The sequence below is a fragment of the Poromitra crassiceps genome, assembly GCF_964638095.1.
Source record: "Poromitra crassiceps genome assembly, chromosome: 11".
Taxonomy (NCBI): Eukaryota; Metazoa; Chordata; class Actinopteri; order Beryciformes; family Melamphaidae; genus Poromitra; species Poromitra crassiceps.
In genome coordinates this window covers 41688738-41709626 of record NC_139643.1, presented here as the reverse complement: position 1 = coordinate 41709626, position 20889 = coordinate 41688738, and the positions used below count along the sequence as shown (strand labels likewise).

At 48.1% G+C, this 20889-nt stretch overlaps 1 protein-coding gene across 1 annotated transcript; it reads left to right on the top strand.

The window, feature by feature from the left end:
* Positions 1 to 11318: 11318 nt before the first annotated feature.
* atxn1a (ataxin 1a) lies at positions 11319 to 20021 on the top strand. Its single transcript, XM_083646257.1, has 3 exons — positions 11319 to 11668; positions 11909 to 13420; positions 18255 to 20021. Exons 1-3 carry the CDS (start codon positions 11357 to 11359, stop codon positions 18822 to 18824), a joined length of 2394 nt encoding a protein of 797 aa, XP_083502383.1. The 5' UTR covers positions 11319 to 11356; the 3' UTR covers positions 18825 to 20021.
* The last annotated feature ends 868 nt before the right edge of the window (positions 20022 to 20889 follow it).

Genomic DNA, 20889 nt, shown 5'->3' with positions numbered 1-20889 from the left:
TTGTTAGTTTTTTGTGTGTTCTAAAAAAATATATATATTAAATATTGGGAAAAAAATGAACTGATGTGAGACTCAGTTACACCAGACAGCAGGCTGAGAGAGGTCAACAGAGTACCGCAGGAATGAGTCGGAACTAATACCCCGTTCAAGACAACTCGGACTGCCGGAAAAAATGGGTTCCGACTAGGGATGTCAATTTTCGGTTAATTTCACTTTCGATTAACCGACGCTAATAATCGATTAACCTATCGGTTAATTCATAATTTTTTAATATTATTATTTTTTTTATTTTTATTTTTTTTATTTTTTTTTTGTGTCTATTTACTCAATGAACTCATGCCCAAACAAGGCGTGTCTATTTAGATGCTGAAATGTTAATGCTTTTTGTGTTAGAATTTCTAACACAAAAAGCATTAACAAGCATTAACAAAAAGCATCAACATTTCAACACAAATTCTTTTTGTGTTAGAATTTCTAACACAAAAAGCATTAACATTTCAGCATCTAAATAGACACGCCTTGTTTGGGCATGAGCTCATTGAGTAAATAGACCAAAAAAAAATTTTTTTTTTTTTTTTTTTTTTTTTTTTAAATATTAACTGATAGACCGACAGCAATAACCGAACAACGACGTTAGCGACGGTTAATCGATTAACGGTTAACCGTTGACATCCCTAGTTCCGACCTGTAAAAAGTGAATTGAACGGTCGTTCAGGCCGGAATTACAGCTCGGAAATTCGGGTATCATTCAGAGCTCCGGTTTCTCCGAGTTGACGTCACAGTCACATCAAAATGGCTACTTGCATCGTTGATGATAATCACAAAATTATTATAAAGATGTTTGTTGATGTTTTAACACACATTTTGAACTCTTAATGATGTAATGTTAACGTTTCATATGTGTTTGTGTCATCTGTGTTTCGTTCTGTGTGAAATTCAACATTCAGCATGTTCGGTTAGCATTGTTCGCTAGTAGGTAGCTGCCATGCTAACATGGGTTGCTATAGCAACAGTTTGGGTTTCCCTCCCGAGCGGGAGGTGCAGCGTGAACGCAAATCTGTCCGGGGCGGAGGTTCCGTGTTGAAACTTCGGCGGTCCGAGTTGTCTTGAATGCGGTATCAGTAGCAAATTGCCGCCATGCTGGTTCGTAAGGGGAAAAGGCTATGGTACCATGCTGGTTCATAAGGGGAAAAGGCTATGGTACCATGCTGGTTCATAAGGGGAAAAGGCTATGGTACCATGCTGGTTCATAAGGGGAAAAGGCTATGGTACCATGCTGGTTCGTAAGGGGAAAAGGCTATGGTACCATGCTGGTTCGTAAGGGGAAAAGGCTATGGGAGCCATGCTAGTTCGTAAGGGGAAAAGGCTATGGGAGCCATGCTGGTTCGTAAGGGGAAAAGGCTATGGTACCATGCTGGTTCGTAAGGGGAAAAGGCTATGGGAGCCATGCTGGTTCGTAAGGGGAAAAGGCTATGGTACCATGCTGGTTCCTAAGGGGAAAAGGCTATGGTACCATGCTGGTTCATAAGGGGAAAAGGCTATGGTACCATGCTGGTTCCTAAGGGGAAAAGGCTATGGTACCATGCTGGTTCCTAAGGGGAAAAGGCTATGGTACCATGCTGGTTCATAAGGGGAAAAGGCTATGGTACCATGCTGGTTCATAAGGGGAAAAGGCTATGGTACCATGCTGGTTCCTAAGGGGAAAAGGCTATGGTACCATGCTGGTTCCTAAGGGGAAAAGGCTATGGTACCATGCTGGTTCATAAGGGGAAAAGGCTATGGTACCATGCTGGTTCATAAGGGGAAAAGGCTATGGTACCATGCTGGTTCGTAAGGGGAAAAGGCTATGGGATTTTAGAATGGGGATTTCGGTTAAATGCATGAAATAATGTCTGTGGTTTTAACAAAAGTTTATGGGAGTGGTAAAGTGGGAGTGGTCATTTGTGTTCAGCAGGATAATCGTCACAGACAAGGACCATTTTTATGACTTGTGAAGCGTGAATGCGTTCTTTTTTCAAACGCGATTTTCAGAAAACGCTTCACAGCCGCAACTCCCCCCTCGAATGGAAGGAAGCGAGCAAGGATGTCAATTGCTTAGCGACATTGAATCCAAACTTGTATCTTTAAAACTTTGAGACTTTGCAGCTTTGATGGTGCTATATTATATTGTAGTTAGTTACTGGTGGCCTCATTTCTACGACTGCAGCACACAGGTGATAATAAGCACAATATAACACTCCCTCTCGTATTTTATTGCTTAATTATACATGGCAGTTTTATGAATTATAGATTGTCGTATAAATGAAATCCATAAATGAGACAGCATGTTTTAACGTGTTTAATTCAGTCAATTATAGAATATTGTAGATGTAACCTTGATGCATAATATATGTGAACTGTCTATGTGAATTGTATCCAACTCTAGTTCACCAAATAGACATGTAACTCTGCCTGCACTGCAGGGCATTTTACCACTAAACCAGATCCATATGTTTCCTGGTACTGTACACATATGCCTCACTACTGTGTGTGTGTGTGTGTGTGTGTGTGTGTGTGTGTGTGTGTGTGTGTGTGTGACGTGTGACGTGTGTGTGTGTGTGTGTGTGTGTGTGTGTGTGTGTGTGTGTGTGTGTGTGTGTGAGTGTGTGTGTGTGTGTGCGTGCGTGTGTGCGTGCACGTGCGTTTGCTGCATATACACACCTCTCCTGTTTTGACCGTAGAAGGACAATAGTATAGTAGTGCATGAGTGAATGGTTCAGTGCAATACACGCACACACACTCGCGCGGGCACACACACACACATGCACACACACCGTGTTACTAGTGTGTGCGCGTGTGTGTGTGCGTGTGTGTGTGTATGGGTATCTGTGTGTGAGACCAAAGCTCATGGAGGACAGACGGCTTGGGTTACAGGTCATCTGATACACACACGTACATACACACACACACACACACACACACACACACACACTGCACACTCAGCAAGATTCAGGTGACATAGCTTTTCAGTGAATGTGTGTTTGCGTGTCAGTTTCAGTGAAGCAATACTCTCTCTTTCTGCAATGTAGGTCAGTTGAGCCTGCTCTCTCTCTCTCTCTCTCTCTCTCTCTCTCAGTCTCTCTCTTTCCTTTTCACACCAGCCTCACTTGCCCTCCCTCTCTCTCATACCTCTACTGCCACCCTCCTTCCTCCCTCTCTCCCTCTTCTGTTCCCTCCCTCAATCCCTGTATCGATCGCCCTGATCTCACGCTGCCAGCATCTGATCGCCCTGATCTCACCCTGCCAGCATCTGATCGCCCTGATCTCACCCTGCCAGCATCTGATCGCCCTGATCTCACCCTGCCTTACAGCATCTGATCGCCCTGATCTCACCCTGCCTTACAGCATCTGATTGCCCTGATCTCACCCTGCCTTACAGGCTGTGATAACCCTGATCTCACCCTGCCTTACAGGCTGTGATCACCCTGATCTCACCCTGCCTTACAGTCTGTGATTGCCCTGATATCACCCTGCCTTACAGGCTGTGATCACCCTGATCTCACCCTGCCTTACAGTCTGTGATTGCCCTGATCTCACCCTGCCTTACAGTCTGTGATTGCCCTGATCTCACCCTGCCTTACAGTCTGTGATCGCCCTGATCTCACCCTGCCTTACAGTATGTGATCACCCTGATCTCACCCTGCCTTACAGTCTGTGATTGCCCTGATCTCACCCTGCCTTACAGTCTGTGATTGCCCTGATCTCACCCTGCCTTACAGTCTGTGATCGCCCTGATCTCACCCTGCCTTACAGCATCTAATCGCCATGATCTCACCCTGCCTTACAGTCTGCGATCACCCTGATCTCACCCTGTTTTACAGGCTGTGTTTGCCCTGATCTCACCCTGCCTTACAGGCTGTGTTTGCCCTGATCTCACCCTGCCTTACAGGCTGTGATTGCCCTGATCTCACCCTGCCTTACAGTCTGTGATCACCCTGATCTCACCCTGCCTTACAGTCTGTGATCACCCTGATCTCACCCTGCCTTACAGGCTGTGATTGCCCTGATCTCACCCTGCCTTACAGTCTGTGATCACCCTGATCTCACCCTGCCTTACAGGCTGTGTTTGCCCTGATCTCACCCTGCCTTACAGGCTGTGTTTGCCCTGATCTCACCCTGCCTTACAGGCTGTGATTGCCCTGATCTCACCCTGCCTTACAGTCTGTGATCACCCTGATCTCACCCTGCCTTACAGTCTGTGATCACCCTGATCTCACCCTGCCTTACAGGCTGTGATTGCCCTGATCTCACCCTGCCTTACAGTCTGTGATCACCCTGATCTCACCCTGCCTTACAGTCTGTGATTGCCCTGATCTCACCCTGCCTTACAGTCTGTGATTGCCCTGATCTCACCCTGCCTTACAGCATCTGATCGCCCTGATCTCACCCTGCCTTACAATATGTGATTGCCCTGATCTCACCCTGCCTTACAGTCTGTGATCACCCTGATCTCACCCTGCCTTACAATATGTGATTGCCCTGATCTCACCCTGCCTTACAGTCTGTGATCACCCTGATCTCACCCTGCCTTACAATATGTGATTGCCCTGATCTCACCCTGCCTTACAGTCTGTGATCACCCTGATCTCACCCTGCCTTACAGGCTGTGATCGCCCTGATCTCACCCTGCCTTACAGGCTGTGATCGCCCTGATCTCACCCTGCCTTACAATATGTGTTTGCCCTGATCTCACCCTGCCTTACAGTCTGTGATTGCCCTGATCTCACCCTGCCTTATAGTCTGTGATTGCCCTGATCTCACCCTGCCTTACAGTCTGTGTTTGCCCTGATCTCACCCTGCCTTACAGGCTGTGTTTGCCCTGATCTCACCCTGCCTTACAGTCTGTGATCGCCCTGATCTCACCCTGCCTTACAATCTGTGATCACCCTGATCTCACCCTGCCTTACAGTCTGTGATCACCCTGATCTCACCCTGCCTTACAGTCTGTGATCACCCTGATCTCACCCTGCCTTACAGTCTGTGATCACCCTGATCTCACCCTGCCTTACAGGCTGTGTTTGCCCTGATCTCACCCTGCCTTACAGGCTGTGTTTGCCCTGATCTCACCCTGCCTTACAGTCTGTGCACTCAGCGCTTCTACTCATGTTTTGTTCAAAACAACTGTGAAACACCAAGGATTCCCTGCTTCCAAGCCAGGAGGATTAACGAGGTGAGGACATTGTCCTACCCAACTCTACTTTCACTCCTCCTTCTCCTTCTTTCACACTGTCAGCGCAGTTGTTTTCTGTTGATCTCTCTCTTTCTCTCACTCTCTCTCTCTCTCTCTCTAATCCTGCCGGATAAATTCGGGGAGAAAGGACCCAAGCGTGAAAGATTAGGCTATCCCCAGGAATACCACTATTGTGTGTGTGTGTGTGTGTGTGTGTGTGTGTGTGTGTGTGTGTGTGTGTGTGTGTGTGTGTGTGTGCGTGCGCTCAAGCGTGCGTGTCTGTGTGTGTGTGCGGGTGCACACGCGTACGCCTCAGCCCAAATACACCCCCCTCCCACTCACAATCACAGATTCAATGTGATATATTTCACTTTGGTAGAACATTCACACTTTTTTGTGTAACACTCAGACACAGCGAGCTCAGGCCTAAGCTGGCCTGCATGTGCAGTATCAGAGCCTGCTTCTCACACATGTACAGTATATGGAGTGCTGTATATCATTAGACAGTGCATAGAATCATTGCAGTGGGTTTGTCTGAAGCCTTCTTCACATGCTGTGAAGGCTGTCACAGGAGGCATTCCTCCTGGCTCTGAAGATAAAAGCCTTCAGAGATGGCAGCAGGAACACATCTTGCAGCTTGGCTGTACAGAGACCCTGACAGTGATAAGACAGACGGCTGATACCAAATGGCTTTGATGTGGTGCGAGCTTTCAGAGACACAACATTCCTATCTCAAAGTTTTCTGTTCAGAGCTTCAATGTCACACGACTAGAATAGTTTTGCTTGTTGTTTTTTTCTGTCTATTCTTATTGTATTTTGTGACCGGCAAAGACAAAATGGAACGGCACCGTTTAGAGAGAGATATATATGTATTAGAGAGGGTTAATGTGAAAAGGAAGGTGTGTGAGAAGGGGTGAGGACATAGACACAGGAGATAAAGAGCATAGCATCAAACCATTAGATGGAAGAATGATAATTGAGAAGGGAGGAGAGTTGTAAAGTGGGCGAGCTGGGCAGGCTGAGACAGGAGAGAGAGAGAGAGAGGAGAGTGCATCTGAGTGTTAAAAGCTCACGGATCAGCAGCAGCTCTCAATACACCTGCCAGTCATGTCAGCTGGATCGACCACGTCCCTGCATGTGTGCTCACCACCATCAAAAGAAGACTAAAGCCTGTGTGCGTGTGCCTGTGCCTGTGTGTTTGTGCGTGTGTGTGTGTGTGTGTGTGTGTGTGCGTGTGCGTGTGTGTATGTGCGTGCGTGCATGTACATTTGCATGTGTATGTGTACTCCCACGCCTGTCCCTGCGGTTGTGTTATAGTAGCACTGCGACACCTCTTAAATCACAGGAATCTGTTTGAGATGCAAGATGTCTCTCGCCCTCCAGAAGTATACACACACACACACACACACACACACACACACACACACACAAAGACACACACACACATATACACACACACAGACACACACACACACACACACACACACACACACACACACACACACACACACACACACACACACACAGTGTGCAATTGATATCACTCTGCAGGCACTAGCAAACAAGCCCATAGGAAGCCTGGGAGGTGTTGACCCAGTCCTTCTGGCTGACTGATTAGATCATTTGTGGCTTGGCAGCAGAGATACTCACAGGTTATTTTTGCTAGTCCAAGTCCACAAGTCCAAGTCAAGTCTTGAGTCACGAGTCCAAGTCAAGTCTGTAGTCACAAGTCCAAGTCAAGTCTTTAGTCACAAGTCCAAGTTGAGTCTTTAGTCACAAGTCCAAGTTGAGTCTTTAGTCACAAGTCCAAGTTGAGTCTTTAGTCACAAGTCCAAGTTGAGTCTTTAGTCACAAGTCCAAGTCGAGTCTTTAGTCACAAGTCCAAGTCGAGTCTTTAGTCACAAGTCCAAGTCGAGTCTTTAGTCACAAGTCCAAGTCGAGTCTTTAGTCACAAGTCCAAGTCGAGTCTTTAGTCACAATTCCAAGTCAAGTCTTTAGTCACAAGTCCAAGTCGAGTCTTTAGTCACAAGTCCAAGTCGAGTCTTTAGTCGCAAGTCCAAGTCGAGTCTTTAGTCACAAGTCCAAGTCAAGTCTTTAGTCACAAGTCCAAGTCGAGTCTTTAGTCACAAGTCCAAGTCGAGTATTTAGTCACAACAAGTCCAAGTCGAGTCTTTAGTCACAAGTCCAAGTCGAGTCTTTAGTCACAAGTCCAAGTTGAGTCTTTAGTCACAAGTCCAAGTCGAGTCTTTAGTCACAATTCCAAGTCAAGTCTTTAGTCACAAGTCCAAGTGAAGGTTATGGTTGTAATGAGCGTTTTATCACATGTAACACATCCGACATCCCTCGAGCCTCTCAAACCCAGTGTAATGGTAACCTAATAAGCCTGTAACGTTTCGTGGTCAACAATAAACCTGCATCCTGCCTGTAGCTGACGTTAATAATTAACATGGTCTTTCTCTCGGTTTAACGTTAACCAGCAGATGGCGGCAGCGGAACATGGATGACTAAGTGACCTGACCATTTTTATATAAGTTCACTTTAAGTGACTGACCTATCCAGGTGTGTTTCAGGTGCCTGATCAACTTTGATGTGGTCGATCCAGCATCCATTATTTTGATAACGCAGACGTTGCACTTAAGCAATTCTTTTGTTTGGGCCTTGTGTGAAGTTATTATAGCCAAAGGTTATGACAAATAGCACAGGAGCTGTGCTCGCCATGGTGTAGTTGCTGCAGCTTACAGTCATCTGTGGTCACCGCGCGCACCACATGCCTGAGGTTATGCATGATAATAACAGATAAGAGATAATGACATTCAACTCGTCAGACTTTTCCTTCATTTTATTGCACACAAAAAGTAAATAAACAAAAATAAATAAATAAATAAATAAAGATTGCTCATGAGTCCCGAATCTCAAGTCTGAGTCGAGTCTCAAGTCTTTCGAAGACGAGTCTCAAGTCACTGTGTGAGCAACTTAAACTCGAGTCCTCGTGTCTTCTTGGCGGCTACAGACAGGTTAGCATCATCGGTCATCACCAACACAAAACGCAGTGTTATTGGTTCTAATCTTAGCAGAGTTAGCAACAGCGTAACAGTTTGACAAAGTGTGATGCTACCAGACCAGGTGCATCAAAATGGCTACCGCCTGCTTTCATAATGGTCCTGTCCTCCCGTACTCAAACCACAGTGCCAACTGCATAAGAATGGATGTGGACGTTTGGCTGCTTTCTACCTTTGGATGGGAAATTACATCACACAGGGGGAGGCTGCCACTTTTATGCCAAGACGCTTCAATCATGGAGATAAGCTCGCTTGATAAAGCTACAGCTATGAAGGGAGAGCAGACGGTAAATGCCCTTCACCCAAATTATATAATATTAAAATAAATGAACAAAAACAAAAACACGTGGAGCTAGGTCACATCAAGCTGCAGATGAATGTCCTCTTTCTAGAAGCCAGCAATCTTCTTGTTGTCAGCCATCTGCAGCCGGCCTTGCCAAACCTGTCTTGAAGTGGCAGAATAGTGGTAATGTAATGCCAGGACATGTCAGCAATGAATACGGGGTGTAACCAAAGAAAATGTTTCCCAGCAAAACAAACGTGCGTGCGAGAAGATGTGAGAGAATGTTATTCCTTCTGTTCTTCCTTCTAAATAATATCAGCTCACGATAGCATACCAAGTCGGCTCCAGTAGAACCTCAGCCTTCTGAGTCCACCAGTGTGTTCCTAGCGGTGTTTGGCCTCCAGTATTAGATTTGAGAAGAGCTTCAGTGTTTCACAATAGAACCTGTGGGTTTGGTCTCACATGGGGATGGGGGTTGCAGAACTGCAGATTAAAGCTGTCAGATCCCATTCAGAGGTCTTATGTGACAGATCGATTCAGAATGTTAGGAAGAATAATGTTTGGGTTTCACATTTTGTGACCTGGTGGGTAAATAATCACTTAAATTATTCTATTAAACAAAAGTGAATATCACTGATGTCCAGTGTTGGGGGTAACTCATTACAAAAGTAACATTACATGTAATATATTACTTTTCACAGTAACTCAGTAATATAACTTATTACTTATAGGATAAGTAAGGATAATAAAAAAAAAGGATAAGGATAAAAAAGGTAGTCGACTAACATTTTTCGTCATAGTTTTCGTCGACGAAATTAACACTACTCTACACTCTTGTAAAGTAACTTATTACTTTCAAATGAAAGTAACTAGTAATATGTAGTATATTACATTTTGAAAGTAACTTGCCCAACTGTTGTCTGACAACAGTGTTGTCAGACAAAACCCATGTACGTGCACAACGTACATTTTCAGTAATGAAGAAAAGTATGAACATTTTCTTGTTGGAGGTCATGTATTTCAGTTTTCAAAGGCCCAAGAAACTTCCTCGGGGCATGGTGGTAATGTAAAGTCACTGACGATGCAAACCCTCAAATGAAGAAAGATAAAAATGAAAACACCAAATCGCAGTAATATGTTTTTTCTGTAAAAAGCGCTATGCTTGCTGGGCAGATTTAGCCTAAGTTTGTAGTGTGTTTGTCAGCTGATACTGGGCTCACTTTCATGTGTGAGAGGGAGAGTGTGTGTAGGCGATGGGCGTGTGTTGGACAAACACATGAGTGTTTATGTGCTTTAGGGCAGTAGTGGCTGATAGAGGAGTGTTGTGTAGCGTATGTCAGGAGGACAACATGTGTCAGCATAATCCACTAATGCAGGTGTCAGTAAATGTGAGTAAGCAAGCAAGATGGCGCGCGCGCGTGTGTGTGTGTGTGTGTGTGTGTGTGTATGTGTGTGTGTGTGTGTGTGTGTTTGTGTGCGCACGCACATGCGTGTGTGTGCGTGTGTGCGTGCGCCTGTGTGCATGTTTATGTGTATGTGTGCGTGGGTGAATTGCTTGTTTATTTATGAGATTCACACCGAGCATTCCATCTTTTGCAGCAGGGGGTCTTCTCTCACACAGCATCCACAGATGGCACACACACACACACACACACACACACACACACACACACACACACACACTCACACACACACACACACACACACACACACACACACACACACACACACAGACTGCAGTCCTTACTTTATCAGACTGAGCACAGGCCTGTCACTTATCTCTTATTTCAGTATGTGCACATCCTAGATAAAGAAAGCAAGATGAGTGAGTACTAGGTGTGTTGTTGTTTTCACACTCACACTGTTTGTCTGTAAACCCACCGACCATGCATTCACACAAATGTACGCACAAAACAAAACAAAACAAAACAAAACAAAACAACTAAAATAAAATAAAATAAAATAAAATAAAATAAAATATGCAAAATATGATAGGGTCATGGGCCAGTTGCATATTTTATTTTATTTTATTTTTGTTATTTTGTTTTGTTTTATTAAATGTAATTAAATTAAATTAAATTCAAGTTAGCTGACTGCTCTTGTCCTGAGCAACATACACTGAGCAGTAGGGTTTTGAGACTTGAGCCTGTCATTGTTGTTGTCAGTTCAAAATCAACCTCATAAATACAGAACTATCTAAGCAAATGACCTGAAATGTCTGTATTTGTTTGTGACTGGTGTTTTCCTAAACGCCTCCCTCTCTCTCTCTCTCTCTCCTCTCCAGGTCAGTGCTGCACGTGGGCAGTCTTGCTTTCCCAGGGAAATGATTCCGCATGAAGTGCCGCGCACTCGGCCCCCCGGCGTCCTCGGCGGCAGCAGCAGGTGTGACTCGGTGGCGCTCTCCCCTCCCACGCTGAGCTCGCCCTTCAGACGCTAAAGAGCCCCGACTCAACCTCTCCCGTCCCCTCCAACCACCCCTCCATATCTCCACATCTCCATCTCCCAGCCTTCTTCGCCCGCTCGGTGGAGCCTGGCTTTTCTTTGACACCTGAGAAAAGACCTGGACGTCAAACGTGCTTGGGTGAACTTGACAGTGAGGGAAAGAGAGGAGATAGAGATTGCCAGTGAGAGTCGGAAGGTTGAGTCTGGACTTTTGACAGAAGATCAAAAGTGACACGAGGACAAGGGAAAAGTGAAACAGAACGTCACGGAGAGAGAGAACGAGAAAGAAAGGAATAGTGAGAGACGTCCAGTCAAAGAAAGACAACGCAAGTGCAAAGCAGACGGCCGTGAAACGAAACCAGCATGAAGTCCAACCAGGAACGCAGCAACGAATGTCTGCCCCCGAAGAAGAGGGAGCTCCCGGCCAGCACGTTGGCGTCTGAAGAGCGCCCCCTCCCCATGCCGCCCGCCAGCGACAGCCAGCGCACCGAGAACCTGGCGTGGCTCGCCAGCGTGGCGGGCGGGAACGGGAGCAGCGTGGGCGCGCACCGGAGCACCAGCGAGTCGGACGGCCCCCAGTACAAACCCCTCTCCTCCATGTCCCATGACTCTTCCTCCTCCTCTATGAGGCTAGTCTCTTCTCTTCCCACAGTCTATACGTCCCCTCTGTCGCAGTCCACAGTCTATACGTCTCCTCTGTCGCAGTCCACAGTCTATACGTCCCCTCTGTCGCAGTCCGCAGTCTATACGTCTCCTCTGTCGCAGTCCACAGTGTATACGTCCCCTCTGTCGCAGTCCACAGTCTATACGTCCCCTCTGTCGCAGTCCACAGTCTATACGTCCCCTCTGTCGCAGTCCACAGTCTATACGTCCCCTCTGTCGCAGTCCACAGTCTATACGTCCCCTCTGTCGCAGTCCACGGTTGGAGGAACTATCCATTACACCCAACTCCCTCCCAATCTGCAGTTTATAGCCTCACCTTACCCCACCCCTTACGCCGGGTACCTCTCCCCTCAACTGCTTCCCCCGCCTCCTCCTCCTCCTCCGCTCTCCTCCTCCTCACACAGATCGTCCCACACAGAGACAGCCTCAGCTTCCTCTCAGGCCTCCAAACTGGAGCAGCAGCGAGCGGCCACGGCGCGCACATCCATGCCCCCGCCCTCCACAGACCCCGCCCCTCACCATCACGTCCAAATGGCCGGCTCCTCTCTAAGCATGGCCCCGCGGACTGTGCCATCGCCTCATCACCACGGAGGCACTCACCTTGCGCACCAGCCGCTGCACCCCCACCACACGTTGGGACATGGTATGTCCCAGGTTGTGGTGCAGTATGCGGACGGACCCACCAGGAAAGAGGAGGGTGGTTCCAGGCCCAGAGAGCTCCACAACGGGGAGCTGGAGAGGGGTCGGCGGTATGGAGCGTCCCCCGAGTCTGGCCTCTGCATGCCGGGCGGCAAATCACGGGATGCCCTGTGTTCTTTGTCTTCATCAGCCTACGAGTCCCGCCAGCTGGTTCTGCCATCCGACTACGCTACCCACGATCACTCGGGGCTGAGGACCTCTGTCATGCTGATGCCCAACAGCCACGGGGACCACCACCAGCTGGCACCACCCAGAGCCAGTCCTGAGAAGCACCTAGATAAAGGCGGCATCCTCCTGGGCAAGCCTGTCAACCGCGCCCTCTCCTCCTCCAACACTTGCTCCACCTCCTCGTTCACGTTTCAGCCCCCTCTAAGTGTGGACAGCCTAAAGGCTGCCGTCAGCACTCTGTCGCAACAGACTGTTATCCAGACCACCCACAGCGCTACAGAGTCACTGTCGCTGGGCCTCCCCTCCACCCATATCTACCCCCAGCCACCTCTGATTGGTTACATCGCTGGGGGCAATGGGAGCCAGCAGCAGCCAATCAGCTACCACACCAGCCTACCGCAGCACTTGCTCATTCCCGTTTGCGGGGGCGGGGTCACCACCTTGGAACCCGCCAACTCCCACGTAACAGCGTCCACCCAAGCCTCACCGTTTCACAGCCCGCTCACACACACATATATCGCTGCCAGCGCCCCCAAAGGAGAGACTCTGGAATCTACCGGTGCTCAATACCACCAGGCTCCATCAGGGGCAGTGGTCCAAGCCCAACTGCATCTCCCCGTCGTGCCGGGGCTGCTCGGCCCTCCTGCTCCACCTCCCCCGTCCGGCGCTGCGCCGCCCCCCTCGCTCCCCCCGTACTTCATCAAGGGCTCCATCATCCAGCTGGCTGACGGGGAGCTGAAACGCGTGGAGGACCTGAAGACGGAGGACTTCATCCAGAGCGCAGAGATCAGCAGCGAGCTGAAGATCGACTCGTCCACGGTGGAGCGCATTGAAGGGAGCCACACCTCGTCCAACTTCGCCCTGGTTCAGTTCTCCGTTGGTGAGCACCGTTCTCAGGTGAGATAAAGCCAGCAACCTTGGTTAAAGCCTAGTGTAGATCTATGTAGATGACTTAACATGGTGGTTTTACAGCGCATGACGCGTGTTGAGAGGGCCTATGCTACTTTTGATTTCATCTGGCATCTTGGTTGTATCTCTTTAGCTTTATGGTGGCGTTTGGATACAGTGTCAACAGAGAAAACATCAAAACATGTATTTTCACTTTCATTAACAAGTCCAGGTATAGCTTCTTATTCAACACTTAATTAACAGGATGACAAGACTCTCCATGATATTAATTAACAAGTGAGGTTCCTCAGTTGATAAGGGACAGTGCAATGGATTTAAGAGATGTTTTCTTTGTTTATGCTAAACAAGGATAAGAAGTTTCCTCTCAAAAAACTTCAGTCCAGTCAGTCAGTGCCACCTGCCAAGCTAAACGACCCACTTTCAGTTTGTCTTGAAAGACGTCTTAACAGCGCTTCTAACAATGTGTCCTGGTGAAGGAGTTTGCTTCTAAACACGTTGACCTATAAATGACTGAAGTTAGCATGTTGCCGTCCTTAAGCCCCTCCCCCCCATTTCAAATACATTCTTAGCTGCTGTTATTAATGCTGTATGACAATTAAATGAGCTGCTCTCATGTTCCAAACTAGACATGACCTCATAGTGCTCTTCTAATCCCTCTGTAATTATCTTCAGTGTATGAGGATGACAGTCATGTAACATGCATGTTTTATGCTTAGGAGCTTCAAAGAGTTAAGAGATCAAGAAAGTAGCATGTGGGCATCCGGGTAGTGCAGGGGTAGATTCATGTGGGTAGTGCAGGGGTAGATTAATGTGGGCATGCGGGGTAGTGCAGGGGTAGATTCATGTGGGCATGCGGGTAGTGCAGGGGTAGATTCATGTGGGCATGCGGGGTAGTGCAGGGGTAGATTAATGTGGGCATGCGGGTAGTGCAGGGGTAGATTCATGTGGGCATGCAGGTAGTGCAGGGGTAGATTCATGTGGGCATGTGGGGTAGTGCAGGGGTAGATTCATGTGGGCATGCGGGTAGTGCAGGGGTAGATTCATGTGGGCATGCGGGTAGTGCAGGGGTAGATTCATGTGGGCATGCGGGTAGTGCAGGGGTAGATTCATGTGGGTAGTGCAGGGGTAGATTCATGTGGGCATGCGGGTAGTGCAGGGGTAGATTCATGTGGGTAGTGCAGGGGTAGATTCATGTGGGCATGCAGGTAGTGCAGGGGTAGATTAATGTGGGTAGTGCAGGGGTAGATTCATGTGGGCATGCAGGTAGTGCAGGGGTAGATTAATGTGGGTAGTGCAGGGGTAGATTCATGTGGGTAGTGCAGGGGTAGATTCATGTGGGCATGCGGGTAGTGCAGGGGTAGATTCATGTGGGCATGCAGGTAGTGCAGGGGTAGATTCATGTGGGCATGCAGGTAGTGCAGGGGTAGATTCATGTGGGCATGTGGGTAGTGCAGGGGTAGATTCATGTGGGCATGTGGGGTAGTGCAGGGGTAGATTCATGTGGGCATGCAGGTAGTGCAGGGGTAGATTCATGTGGGCATGCAGGTAGTGCAGGGGTAGATTCATGTGGGCATGTGGGTAGTGCAGGGGTAGATTCATGTGGGCATGTGGGGTAGTGCAGGGGTAGATTCATGTGGGCATGCAGGTAGTGCAGGGGTAGATTCATGTGGGCATGCAGGTAGTGCAGGGGTAGATTCATGTGGGCATGCAGGTAGTGCAGGGGTAGATTCATGTGGGTAGTGCAGGGGTAGATTCATGTGGGTAGTGCAGGGGTAGATTCATGCGGGTAGTGCAGGGGTAGATTCATGTGGGTAGTGCAGGGTTAGATTCATGTGGGTAGTGCAGGGGTAGATTCATGTGGGTAGTGCAGGGGTAGATTCATGTGGGTAGTGCAGGGGTAGATTCATGTGGGTAGTGCAGGGGTAGATTCATGTGGGTAGTGCAGGGGTAGATTCATGTGGGTAGTGCAGGGGTAGATTCATGTGGGTAGTGCAGGGGTAGATTCATGCGGGTAGTGCAGGGGTAGATTCATGCGGGTAGTGCAGGGGTAGATTCATGCGGGTAGTGCAGGGGTAGATTCATGTGGGTAGTGCAGGGGTAGATTCATGCGGGTAGTGCAGGGGTAGATTCATGTGGGCATGCGGGTAGTGCAGGGGTAGATTCATGTGGTCATGCAGGTAGTGCAGGGGTAGATTAATGTGGGCATGCAGGTAGTGCAGGGGTAGATTCATGTGGGCATGCGGAGTAGTGCAGGGGTAGATTCATGTGGGCATGCGGGGTAGTGCAGGGGTAGATTCATGTGGGCATGTGGGGTAGTGCAGGGGTAGATTCATGTGGGCATGCAGGTAGTGCAGGGGTAGATTCATGTGGGCATGCGGGTAGTGCAGGGGTAGATTCATGTGGGCATGCAGGTAGTGCAGGGGTAGATTCATGTGGGCATGCGGGTAGTGCAGGGGTAGATTCATGTGGGCATGCGGGTAGTGCAGGGGTAGATTCATGTGGGCATGCAGGTAGTGCAGGGGTAGATTCATGTGGGCATGTGGGGTAGTGCAGGGGTAGATTCATGTGGGCATGTGGGGTAGTGCAGGGGTAGATTCATGTGGGCATGCAGGTAGTGCAGGGGTAGATTCATGTGGGCATGTGGGGTAGTGCAGGGGTAGATTCATGTGGGCATGTGGGGTAGTGCAGGGGTAGATTCATGTGGGCATGCGGGGTAGTGCAGGGGTAGATTCATGTGGGCATGCGGGGTAATGCAGGGGTAGATTCATGTGGGCATGCGGGGTAGTGCAGGGGTAGATTCGCTGCCTACCAACACGAGGGTCGCAGGTTCGAGGCCCGGTGTTACGTCCGGCTTGGTCCGGTCCATACAGGCACAATTGGCCGTGTCTGCGGAGTTGGATTAAGGGTATGTGTCCTGGTCGCTGCACTAGCGTCTCGCCTGTTCGGGGGAGGAGGGGAACTGGGGGGATCCTCCCACATGCTACTGTACGTCCTGCCGGTGAAACCCCTCGCTGTCAGGTGAAAAGAAGCGGATGGCGACTGCACATGTATCGGAGGAAGCCTGTGCTAGTCTAAAACTCTCCTCAGATTGGCAGAGGTGGAGGTGGAGCAATGACCAGGACACTCTAGCAGGGAATTGGCCAAGTACAACTGAGGAGAAAACGGGGAGGGGGGGCAATCTGAAAAAACATTTCACTACCAATCCAAACCATTACGTAAGCAGAACATATTAGACTTAAATCAATAATTTTGGGGTCATTGGATGAGCCATTTGTTCTCCATTGATCAGTCAGGTAAAGCTCTCTTAGTATTGGGGATACCAACACCCTCTTTTAGTATCAACCGTATCCCATCCCATAGCATTAAGGGTGCATCTCTAGAGCGTACCCTAACAACACAAGTACTGATCTAAGACTGCTGCTGGTGCTGCGTTTTATTTGATCATCTTCTGTGCTCAGTCTGGTAGGATAGAGAGGTCACATAGAACTCCCACTCGTCACTTAATGCTGTCGCAATTTGTCTCTCTGCTTTTCTGCCTCTAGTTTTATCTCACTCCTTCAAACACGCGCACGCCACATACACACACACACACATGCGCACGGACACACACACACACACACACACACACCCCTCACTCTCTTTGAGGGTCCATGTTAATGCCAGATAATCCATTTGATCTGTCCGTGCGCTGCGACTCGGCCGCCCACGCAGCAGATCTCTAAGCATCTCTCTCACCCCCCTTAGTCGCTCTTTGATAGCTGCACCCCGCAAAAGCTGACCATCTTTCAAATCCTCTCTGACTGACTGTAACAGTACATCTCTCTCTCTCATGTATTCCCCCACTGGCTGTCCTTCGCTGCTTCCTTTGAGTCCACGCTCAGACGACTCACACTCTGAGAAGTTGAAAATGATGTAATACAGGAGGGAAAATGTTGTATGAGAGGACGTTTGATATATCTTACGGTTGGATTGTTCTTGACATCTCTCTCTCTCTCTCTCTCGCTCTCTCACCCCTTTATACCCTGCCTAGTCCTTTTCATCTCCAGCTCCAGCCCTTCCTCCCCTCCCATCTTCTCACTTATTCTCTCTGCTCTCTTTCATTTCTCCTTTCACTTCATCATCTTCTGTTCTCCCTCACTTTCTCATTCGTTTTCTCCCCCCTCTCTCTCTCTCTCTCTCTCCATCACTTCTCAAACCCTCTCATCTCTTGAGTCTGCCGTACATACAAATGATAATGCAGATTCCAGTCAACGCTACATGTTCGCACTGCTTTACCTCAGTACAGCTGTTGACACTCTTGATCATGTATTCTAATTGATAATAGATTGTAGAAGAATCATCTTACCTTCCAAGTGGGTGATTATGTTCAATCCCCTTCATTGTTTCCCCTAGATTTTTTTTCAGGCCTGCAGGGACTTCAAAACCTAAACCGACTGCAGGGGGGACCCTCGCTGGCGACCGAAATTTTGGCCGTTTGAAGCCAGATTTGGATAATATTAACATTAGGATTAGACTGTGATGTCATTATTCATTCATATTAGTCATTTATGTTATTAGTATTTTTTTTTCTTCAGGCCTGGCGGTTATTGTATGGTGTACCTCAATGTTTAATTCTTAATTCTAACCCTACTGTTCTCCTTATATAGTACGTTGCCCCTTGGCCACTATATTGTTTAACATAACATTTGTTTCCAGTTCTGCACAGACATTACATTTTACAGGCACACTTTTATCTGTAGTTTTATTTCTATATCTAATCCTATTTTAATTCATTATTGGCATTTGTAATGTTAATCTTGATGTCTTATCCTCCTTCCTCCAGGTGAGTGTGGAGGTCTTGGTGGAGTACCCCTTCTTCGTCTTTGGCCAAGGCTGGTCTTCATGCTGCCCAGACCGGACCACCCAGCTCCTGGAGCTGCCTTGCACCAAGCTTTCTGTGGGGGATGTTTGCATCTCCCTCACCCTCAAGAACCTGAGGAACGGATCTCTGAAGAAGACCCAGTCGCCTGCCGCTGTCTCAACCTCCAGCCACGGGCACCTCAAACCCCCCAGAGCTGTCCCAGACGCTCCCCGCAGCTGCAGTGGAGGAAGCTCCAGGCACGGGGAGCGGGAGAACGGCGTCAGCATGCGGGGGAGCGGAGGAGCGACCAACGTGGAAAATGGGGAACTCAGGTTTGGGGAGAGAGGGTCAGTTTCTAAAGGTCAGGGTGCCGCCGGTGCAGAAGCTGGCTGCAGCAAGCCGCCAGCGGGCCGCAAGCGGAGATGGTCGGCCCCCGAAGGTCGGAAGGTGGAAAAATCTGAGGAGGAGCCTCCCATGGTCCTGCCCAAGCCTTCCTTCCTCACACACCAGCTGAAAGTCAGCATCGAGGGAAGGTCGAATATTGGAAAGTGAAGTTTTAGCTGGACTGTTCAATAACCCTTGTGATTTGGAGGAAAAAAAGAATGAATGCCCACATTAATGTTTCATTTTTCTTGCTTTTGAAATTGTATTTTCTGTTTTTCTTTTCTATCGTGAATACTGTACTGTAGAGGCAGATTTACCAGACATGCCATCACCTGACATTAAGTCCATGTAGTTTATAACAGGTTTTGATAGATGGATTTGATATTTCACAAGCAACCGGTGGCGTTGTGATGGTTTTCATGAGATGACCTGTGGCGAGGGATTTGTGAGCTAAATGTCTATTGGTGGCCGTGTGGCACACAGAAGCATTGCTTGATGGCTCCGATTGGCTGGCTGCAGTTACACACTATGTAAATTTCAAATTGAAATAGCCCACAGTTAGCGTCTTGATTGATTTCACTCCCTGTGGAGGGCAGGCTGCTCAGGAGAACGCCTGGACGGAGTCACTCTCCCGCCACCTATGGCCAGCAGATGGCAGTGGGCCACAGAGGTGATATGATGTCAGCTGATCCTGAGCTAGAGGAAAGATTGCGGGTTAAACCGTGACATTGTTACTATTTGCTGAATGAGTGTTCCAGTGGGAGATGGTAGAGAAATGTCTTTCTCCGTGTCTATAGCTTAAATGTACTATGTCTGTGCCAGACTTGACCTGTGTGATGTCATCAGGCAGCGCCAGTGTGCCACACCATAGAGAGGCAACAACACTTCCCTCTGGAACGTTTGGTGACAACGGAGTCTTTATTTTTCATCTTGAGCATTTTTATTTGATTGATTGATTTTGTTTTAGCTTCACTTTAAATTTCCCGTTCTCTCCCATCTCACCAGATGGGGTGCTACTTGTTTTCAATGATTGTTTAAAGCCTTGATCACAGGGGGTCATATAGTTGTAGGTTGAACCCAGGTGGGTCAATGTAAATGTAAATGTGATATACCCCCTAACCTAACGCATACAAGTACAAACACACTGGTTTGGCGACTTCACTTTGAGCAAATGTTAGAGGCAGACTGCGTACAATCCTCGTCACTTTTGATGCAACCTTTTATTACTTTATATATTTTTTACCGCGAACGGCTGCGCGAGAGGAACCGAGAGAACTGGCGTGTCAGTTCTGAGAGGGTCAGGATGTTTCAAAGCACTTAACACACCTGTCGCACTCACACCGTACAGCCGAAAAACATGGTTATTTATCACATTTTTGTTGTCTCTACATTTACGCAGTACTGTATGTTTTTTTTTTTTAAATAGATGAGCGTAGAAAGTAGCAACAGCACTTTGGAAAGGTGAAGGGTCATTAGGTAATGTGGTGGTTGTGCCATGGGTTCACGAGGAGAGGGATGAATGTGACAGGTTTGGAGGTATTGGAGAAAGTTCCAGTTACTAGATGGATGGAGAACATTTCGAGGGCGGGTTAGAGGAACGTTGTGGCTGTGCCCTCGAGCGACTGTGGCCACTGCTGTCTTCTTCAGTCGTATAAATGACAGACAGAGAATGCATAGAGACGATATATTACCTGACGCTGTCAGACGGGGGCGGTATTGTGTTTACAAGACACAAATACCCCCCCCCCCCCATCTGGCAGCGTCAGGTTAGAGATGATAGGGAAAGCGTTGGAATGTGCAGAGTTTTGAAAGTTTGGGAACTGGCGTGAGGAAGGAAGACGGTTGATATATCCCAATGATGTTCTTTATTAGACAATGAGAGCGATGATTAGAAGCTCAGGCCACAGAACTTTGAAGGGTGTCATATATTTGTGATGTATGTGTGTGTATGCTAGAGTGAGCACGAGTGCTGGTACACACACACACATAGACACATGCTTACACAAACACACACACACATAGACACATGCTTACACACACACACACACACACACACACACACACACACATAGACACATGCTTGCACACACACACACACACACACACACACACATAGACACATGCTTACACAAACACACACACACACACATAGACACATGCTTACACAAACACAAAAACAGTGCACACCCGCTCACACATAGAGATAGGCCATCCCTGAAACTCAACGACCTTT

Excerpts from the sequence above, each read along its gene's own strand:
- atxn1a (XM_083646257.1), top strand. The coding sequence starts at position 11,357 with ATGAAGTCCAACCAGGAACGCAGCAACGAATGTCTGCCCCCGAAGAAG. Across the intron at positions 11,669-11,908 it reads ATACGTCCCCTCTGTCGCAG|TCCACGGTTGGAGGAACTAT; the intron begins TCCACAGTCTAT and ends CCTCTGTCGCAG. Across the intron at positions 13,421-18,254 it reads TTGGTGAGCACCGTTCTCAG|GTGAGTGTGGAGGTCTTGGT; the intron begins GTGAGATAAAGC and ends TCCTTCCTCCAG.